This window comes from Sceloporus occidentalis, unplaced genomic scaffold, assembly GCF_023333645.1.
Source record: "Sceloporus occidentalis isolate IW3139 unplaced genomic scaffold, rSceOcc1.0.p SCAF_14, whole genome shotgun sequence".
In the NCBI taxonomy this organism is placed as follows: domain Eukaryota; kingdom Metazoa; phylum Chordata; class Lepidosauria; order Squamata; family Phrynosomatidae; genus Sceloporus; species Sceloporus occidentalis.
Genome location: NW_028316994.1, coordinates 847,372 through 855,989, shown reverse-complemented (window position 1 = coordinate 855,989; position 8,618 = coordinate 847,372). Strand labels below are relative to the sequence as shown.

The 8,618-nt window shown below is 48.0% G+C and overlaps 1 protein-coding gene across 1 annotated transcript; it reads right to left on the bottom strand.

The window, feature by feature from the left end:
* Positions 1-7,278: 7,278 nt before the first annotated feature.
* Positions 7,279-8,319, bottom strand: LOC149303421 (olfactory receptor 11A1-like). Its single transcript, XM_089480702.1, has one exon. It carries the CDS (start codon positions 8,305-8,307, stop codon positions 7,279-7,281), a length of 1,029 nt encoding a protein of 342 aa, XP_089336828.1. The 5' UTR covers positions 8,308-8,319.
* Between the last annotated feature and the right edge of the window lie 299 nt (positions 8,320-8,618).

Genomic DNA, 8,618 nt, shown 5'->3' with positions numbered 1-8,618 from the left:
TTTATGTGTTCCTCTTGATCACCTCATGAAGAGAGCAACTTTCTGAAATACAAAGCTTGCTCTAACTGTAGAGGAGGTCTTGTAAGATCCGCCAACTTCCACCAGTGATCCACAACAGCAACTTGCTTAAAAGCAGTGAAGTTTATTGAGATACAGATGAAAGTGAACAGACAGACTTTTCAGTGAAATCTGAAAGGCAAACCTCAAACACCAAGTTAAAAGTACTCAAGCCCCCACCTTTTTTTCCTCTCCCGCCTTTTCTCCTCTCCACCTTCTTCCCCCCTTGCTTCCCAAGCTAACTAGGCTTGAGAAACCAACCTGACCTTGGACAGGCTCCGCAGATGTCTCCAGCTAATTAAACAGTGCATTCCAATCCTAAGTTGCAATCCTCCCCATCCCCCCTAGCAAAGCAAGCAAAGCTGGCAGAACTACAATTAAAGCCATTACCCAGAATATGAACAGAAACCAAAGGGAATGTGAATATTGATCAGTAATTGGCTTTGGAGTTCTGACACTCTGCCCCCCCAAAGCTCTATTTATCCAATTTAGGTTTATCAGGGTAAGCCAAATGAAACTCATGTATCAGCCGCTCAGCATTGACATGTTTAACCCCCACCCACTCAGCCATATCAACTGGGAAATGTTTCCACTGCACCAGGTATTCTAAGCCCCCTTTTACAACCCTAGAGTCCAAAATCTTCACAATTTCAAAATGTTCTTCCCCCTCAATGAGCAATGGCAGTGGAGCAGGTACTTTCAGTTCATCTTCAGTCCTCTTCCCAGCAGGCTTCAGCAGGCTGAAATGAAATGTAGGGTTAATGTGTTTGTACATCTTAGGCAGGTCCAACTCAGCAGTCACTTCACTAACAAGTCTTTTTACAGCAAACGGACCCACAAATTTGGGGCCTAATTTTTTACAAGGCACTCTACACTTTAAGTTCTTGGTAGACAGGAACACCCAGTCTCCCTCCTGAATGTCCCAACCAGGCTTCCTGTGCTGATCAGCAAAGCGCTTGTAGTCCAATTTGGCCTGTTTCAATGCCTCCTCAATTTTAGGCCAACTGTCCCGCAATAGCTGACTCCACTTTCCCACTGGCACCGGATCCTTTGGTTCAGGGGATAGTTGTGGGATGACCCTAGGCTCATAGCCAAACACCACTTGGAAAGGAGACATCCCAATGCTGGCATGACTAGATACATTAAAGGCCACCTCAGCATGGGGCAGCAAGTCCATCCAGTTATCTTGTAGGTAATTGACATAGCACCTTAAATAGACCTCCAGGCTCCGATTAACCCTTTCCGTCTGACCGTCCGTCTGGGGGTGAAAAGCAGAGCTGAACGCCAATTGCACCCCCAACTTGTCTTGCAAACACCTCCAAAATTTGGAAGTGAAGGACGATCCCCGGTCGGACAGAATCTTGTCCGGCAAACAATGGAACTTGTATATATTTTCAATGAAAAGGTCAGCCAGTTTGGATGCAGTGGGGACCCCTTTGCAACCCACATAGTGCACCTGTTTGGAAAACAAGTCTGTAACAACCCAAATGGTGTCTTTGCCTTTGCTTTCTGGCAAGTCAGTAATGAAGTCCATTGCAATGTGTTGCCAAGGCCTAGATGGGGTCTCCACCGGCTGCAATAGGCCACTCGGCTTGCCCGTGTGGGGTTTGGCTCTGGCACAAATTGAACACCCCTGTACATAAGCCTCCACCCCTTTACGAGCTTTGGGCCACCAGTACTTGGAGCTTAGTGTCAGCCAGGTTTTAATGAAACCCCAATGACCTGCGGCTTTGACATCATGACATAGTTCCAGCACTTTAGACCTGCAGGCCCCAGGCACATATATTTTCCCATCTTTGGTCCATACTCCCTGCTCTGAGCATTGGAGTTCAGTCTTTAGGCCTGCCAACTCCTCATCTGTTTCATATGCCTCCAAAATTTCTCTCACCATGGGGTCTAGAGCTTCCAAGCTAGAGTCCTGCTCCTTTTTGGCCTGGGAGCGCGTGGTCACTCCCAGCCCCAGTTGTTTGGAGGAGAACAGAGTCTGAAGTTCACTACGTTCTTGTTGTCCAGGGCCATGCATTCTGGACAACCCATCTGCCAGTACATTGTCTTTACCAGGGAAGAACTTTATTGTGAAGTTGAACTTATAGAACTCCTTTGCCCACAGCCTCTGTTTGGGAGTCAACTGCTTGGGGGTTTGTAGGGCCTCTAAGTTTCGATGATCCGTCCACACTTCGAACGGGTGTGGAGCCCCCTCCAAGAATTGCCTCCACACCTCCAAAGCCCTCTTAATGGCATAGGCCTCTTTCTCCCAGCATGGCCAACCTTTTTGGGTAGAATCAAAACGTTTAGACAAATAGGCGCAAGGCCTCAGTTTGCCCTCGCTATCCCTTTGCATCAGCACTGCCCCCACTGCTTCATCTGAAGCATCTACTTGCACCACAAAAGGCTGCTCAGGGTCTGGGTGCTTTAACACAGGCTCTGTACTGAACAATTTCTTTAGCTGCACAAAAGCCTCTGTGCACTCCCGAGTCCAGTCCACTTTAAAGGAAGGTTTCATTCGGGCTGCCTGTTCTTCAGCACTTGCAGGTTCACCAGATTCCCCCACCTTGGTTTTTAACAGATTGGTGATGGGTAATGCAATTTGAGCAAAATTGGGGATGAACTGTCTGTAAAAGTTAGCAAACCCTAGAAATCGTTGCACCTGTTTGCGGGTTTTTGGTTGCGGCCAGTTCATGACATCTTGTACTTTATGCGGGTCCATTTGTAATCCCCGGGTGGATACTCTATATCCCAAGAACTCCAAACTATCTGTATGAAATTCACATTTAGACAGTTTAACATACAGTTTGTTCTCTAACAGCCTTTGCAACACCTTTCGCACCAATTTCACATGGCTGGGAAGGTCCGGGGAGTAGATGAGGATGTCGTCCAAATATACCAGCACCCTTTCGTACAGCAAGTCCTGCAGCACCTCATGGATCAGCTGCATGAAACACGAAGACCCTCCCGCAAGGCCAAACGGGAGGACTAGGTATTCAAACGCCCCCAACGGGCAATGGAATGCGGTCTTATATTCGTCCCCCTCCTTAATCCTTACTCGAAAGTAAGCATCCCTTAAGTCCAATTTGGTGAAAATCTTCCCCGTGGCCAATCTGCTCAACATGTCCTTCATCAATGGAAGGGGATATTTGCTACAAGTGCTGATAGCATTCAAGTTCTTGTAATCTGTCACCAACCGCAGGGACCCATCCTTCTTTTCCCTGAAAAACACTGGCGCACCGAACGGTGAACTGGAGGGGCGGATGAACCCTCTGGCCAAATTCTTGTTAATGAACTCCTTCAATGTCACCATCTCCCTTGGAGTCATGGAGTACAGTTTGGGTTTAGGGAGTGGGGCCCCGGGGGTCAATTCAATGGCACAGTCTGTGTCTCGGTGAGGCGGCAAGAGGTCACACTCAGTTTCCTCAAACACTGCACTCAAATCCTTATAGACCTCTGGGAAACTCCCCATCTCCTGTAGCCGGTTGACTGTCGCTTTTGGGTAAGGGCCATAGACCGTCACCGCAGTGGCACGGTGCGGCTCTCTCCCCATGTTCCCTGCAGGCGCCACATGCTTACTGCACCCAGGGTCGTTGAACACCAACTGCTTGGTTTTCCAATTGATGAATGGGTTGTGAAACGCCAGCCAGTCTATTCCCAACACTAAATCGCAACCCCTGGTGGGCCCAACCACAAACCGGAGGGTTTCCCAATGTCCTGAAACCTGAAGCATAAGTTTCTCAGTCTGATAACTGCTGGGTTTTCCCCCCATGACCGTCCCATCCATCTGCAGGAAAGGGATCGACTCCGGCAAAGGCTCCTGTTCAATCTGGAGCGATTGCACCAGCTTTTCGCTGATTAGACATCGGGTGCACCCCGAGTCCAGAGCTGCCAGCATTGGCTCTGTAGTCCCTTTTATTTTATGTCCCAATTTAACTTCCAAGTAATAAATGGAGACCCCTCCACTCACCAAATCCGGAATGGCCTGGTCTTGGGCCGGTCCAGCTGGGCGCTCGTCCTCGGCCCCGGCCGGCTCGGCAGCCTGGCCGGCGGCCCCTTTCCCTGGGCCTCCGGAACCACCTGGCGCCGCCTTGGGGGTCTTTTTGCCGGTGGCCCTATCCGGGCAGGTCGCAATCATGTGGCCCTTTTTCCCACATGCCAAACACAGGCCCAGTCTCATCCGGCGCTGCTTCTCCACCTCCGCCGAAGTCTTGGGTCTGCCCTCTCGGCCCGGGGTCGCGGCCACCTTCCCTTGTTGGAAAGCTGCTCGCTGCTTGGCAAGCCGAATCCGCTCCCTGGTGGCCTCCGCCTCGCCGGCACAACGAATCCACTCTTGTAGGCCCACGGGCGTTTCTCTCATCAGGATCCACTCTAGCAGGTCTGCGCGGAGCCCATCCTGGAACTGGCGGGTCATCATCGCATCCGGATAATCCGGAATGTTTGCAGCCACGCTCCGGAACTCCAACACGTATTCTGCCACGGATCGACTTCCCTGCTGCAGGGTGGCGAACTTGGCCTTTGCCCGATCCACGCGGAACGGATCCTCGAACCGGGCTCGAAGTGCTGTCATGAAGGCGTCCAGGGACCGCAGCTCGGGTGCCCCACAATCATACAGCTGCACTAGCCACTGAGCCGCTTGGCCCTCCAGTCGGCCGGCCACGCATCTCACCTTCTCGGCTTCGTCCGGGAAGTAGTCCCCTCGAGCCCGCATGTGCCCCGCCACCTGCGCGAGGAAGAATGGGAGCTGTTCCGGGTCCCCGTTGAACTTGGCCTCCAGCTTGCCCACCAGCAGCTCGCGCAGCGCCTCGGCTTCTCCACGACAAATTCGTGAGGTTCCCCCCGCTCCTCTCCGACGAGAGGGCGGCCTTGAGCTCTGGTCATCCTCGTCCTCCATCTCCGAGTCGACGTCCTCCTCCAGGTCCACTGGACGGGCGGCCCGGGCGGCGGCGACTGCGGGTGCCTTTCGGGCTTCCTGCCCCGGTTTCTTCCCTTCCTTGGGCATCAGGGTGGCCATCATCTCCTTCAGTTGACGGATGTCGTCCTTGACACCTGCCACCTCCTCCGATAGGTCCTCAGGTCCGGGGCTCTGCAACATAGCTTCCCCCAGTCCTTGGTTCCACGCCGTCAGTCTGCCAGCCCGGCGCCGGTGTCTCCCGGTCCCCGCTGGCAGGTACCACCAGTCCTCTGGTTGGTCCTCTGAGCTGGTCCCTGTCTTGGGCCTTGCTCCCTGGCGTTCCTCGACGCCGCTCTTTCCCTCGGTCCCGAGGGCCCCGGTGTCTTCCACCACCTCAATCTCCAGATCGGATGGTTCAACCTGCACCTTCACCTCAGTCATGATGACAAGTAGATTACAGCAGATTTCACTGACTGTAAGATCCGCCAACTTCCACCAGTGATCCACAACAGCAACTTGCTTAGAAGCAGTGAAGTTTATTGAGATACAGATGAAAGTGAACAGACAGACTTTTCAGTGAAATCTGAAAGGCAAACCTCAAACACCAAGTTAAAAGTACTCAAGCCCCCACCTTTTTTTCCTCTCCCGCCTTTTCTCCTCTCCACCTTCTTCCCCCCTTGCTTCCCAGGCTAACTAGGCTTGAGAACCCAACCTGACCTTGGACAGGCTCCGCAGATGTCTCCAGCTAATTAAACAGTGCATTCCAATCCTAAGGGAGCCATCTTGGACTGCCTGAAGGAAGAGGCCCCTCCCTCTTCAACTGTCATCTCGGCCTCAGAGGGAGCCATCAGGCAGACCCAGCAACATCTTGGACAGCCTGAAGGAAGAGGCCCCTCCCTCCTCAACTGTCATCTCGGCCTCAGAGGGAGCCATCAGGCAGACCAGCAACATCTTGGACTGCCTGAAGGAAGAGGCCCCTCCCTCTTCAACTGTCATCTCGGCCTCAGAGGGAGCCATCAGGCAGACCCAGCAACATCAGGGACTACCTGAAGGAAGAGGCCCCTCCCTCCTCAACTGTCATCTCGGCCTCAGAGGGAGCCATCAGGCAGACCCAGCAACATCTTGGACTGCCTGAAGGAAGAGGCCCCTCCCTCCTCAACTGTCATCTCGGCCTCAGAGGGAGTCATCAGGCAGACACAGCAACATCGGGGACTGTCTGAAGGAAGAGGCCCCTCCCTCCTAAACTGACATCTCGGCCTCAGAGGGAGTCATCAGGCAGACCCAGCAACATCAGGGACTGCCTGAAGGAAGAGGCCCCTCCCTCCTAAACTGACATCTCGGCCTCAGAGGGAGTCATCAGGCAGACCAGCAACATCTTGGACTGCCTGAAGGATGAGACTTCTCCCTCCTTTAACTCTATTTTGTATTTTTTATGATTTTACTGTACACCGCTATGATCATCGCGGAATAGCGGTCTATAAATAAAACATATTATTATTATTATTATTAAGTTGCAATCCTCCCCATCCCCCCTAGCAAAGCAAGCAAAGCTGGCAGAACTACAATTAAAGCCATTACCCAGAATATGAACAGAAACCAAAGGGAATGTGAATATTGATCAGTAATTGGCTTTGGAGTTCTGACAGGTCTGAACACAAAAATGTTTGAAAAGTCCAGCTCCTTCTATATTTAGGCTAAAAAGCTCATTTGTTTAAAGTGTCTACTAACTGAGCTACAGATCCCTTGATTCAATAGTTGTTAAACACTATAGAGATTTGTTTTTATTTCTTTAAATATTAAAAAAGACAGTAGAATGAAGCTCAGCAAAAACCAAGTTCAGTACCATATTGCTAGAAAGAAGAAATTAAGACATGATGGGCTATTTCAGTTAGCATATCCATAAAAAACACCCCCAAACCTCAACCCTAACTCATTTCATTTCATTTATCAGTCATTCTGTCACCAAAGTTTCAAGGCAACATACAATAATTACAGAAGAAAACACAGTAATATTGATAGAATGTAGTGTTATATAGTCACAATTAAAAGCAATAATATAAAGACAATTTTCAGCACTGAAGAATATGAAAATGACAAAATTTACAGTAGTGGAATTTAAACAGGGGATGAATGCTATAAAACCATGGCGATTACAAACAATGTTAAAAAAACAATTAGACAATAACATAAAGAATACATTTGAAATCCTGAGGTAATTGAAAACAAAGAGTCAACTTATTTCTAACCAGAGCTTACTGCCAAGGATTTCCTGATAACACTAGCAAAGAACATCTCTTGACTTCTCCACCATCAGAGTCACAGTTCAATATTGGAACAAGCTGCTATGAAGAGTCAGTTCTTTTGATATTGAGCTTTCTCACAAGAAGTCCCAGTTGAGCGATCCAAGTTTTTGAACAGGGAGATGATGAATAGTTTGGAATAGCATAGGACCAGTGTATGGAAGCTGAAATATTGCCAAACAGTTTATTCAGAGTTTCTTTAACCTCTTTATTCCTCAGGCTGTATACAATGGGATTAAACATAGGAGTCAGGACAGTATACAGTAGGGAAAGTATTTTGTTAGATTCTACTGATTCTGTCCCTATGGAGACTGCATATGTAATGCCCAGTGTCCCATAGAAAGTACTTACTACAATAAGATGAGAACTACAAGTGGAAAAAGCTTTCTTCTTTCCAGAGGATGATGGGATTTTGAAAATAGTCAATAAAATATAGACATATGATGTGATGGTCAAGAGGAAAGGACACAGTGACACTGCAAAACATGCTACGAAAATAGCCACTTCTGCTCGGTGGGTGTCAGAGCAAGACAATTTCAACAAGGGTGTCAAGTCACAAAAGAAGTGATCGATATGATTAGGACCACAGAGTGTTAAAGAAGTGGATACAATCAAATTCAAAGCAGCAGCTGACAAGAAGCCCCATAACCATGTACAAGTGATTAACTTAAAGCAACAATTCCAGCTCATCAACTTTGTATAGTGAAGTGGGTTACAGATGGCAAGATAGCGATCATAGGACATAAGCAACAGAAGAAAACATTCAACAGTTCCAAGGGCACAGAAAATGTACAGCTGTATGATGCAACCTGTCACTGAAATGGTTTTCTCCTTTCTCAATAAATCTACCAACATCTTAGGGGTGATGTTTGAAATGTACCATATCTCTAGGAATGATAAGTTGCCAAGAAGAAAATACATTGGTGTGTGGAGTCTTCTCTCAAAAGAAATAGCTACTAAAATGAGAGCATTCCCAATTATCGTTAAGATATATATTGCTAAAAAGAGTGGGAAGATAAAAATTTGAAGTTCTTTCAGATTCCCAAAGCCATGGAGTATTAAAAATGGCATAGTGGTTCTGTTTCTATATGCGTCTTGCCTTGTGAGATCCTAATTTGGAGGAGAAAAGATATTTATAAAATTAATAATGTGTATATAATTATGGATTTTGCATTGCAAGTATTAATTTTATCTGCAGCATATAATCTATATATGTATGTGGGTCTCTAATCTGTAATTATTATTCCGTTTCTCTCTTTATACTGAATACTTTATATCATTTGAAGAGAATTTCTTATTACTTTGTCATGAAAAAATACATTTGAACACCCAAGTGGGATATACACAATATATACTAGCCTATTTCTGCAAGTTCAAAATCC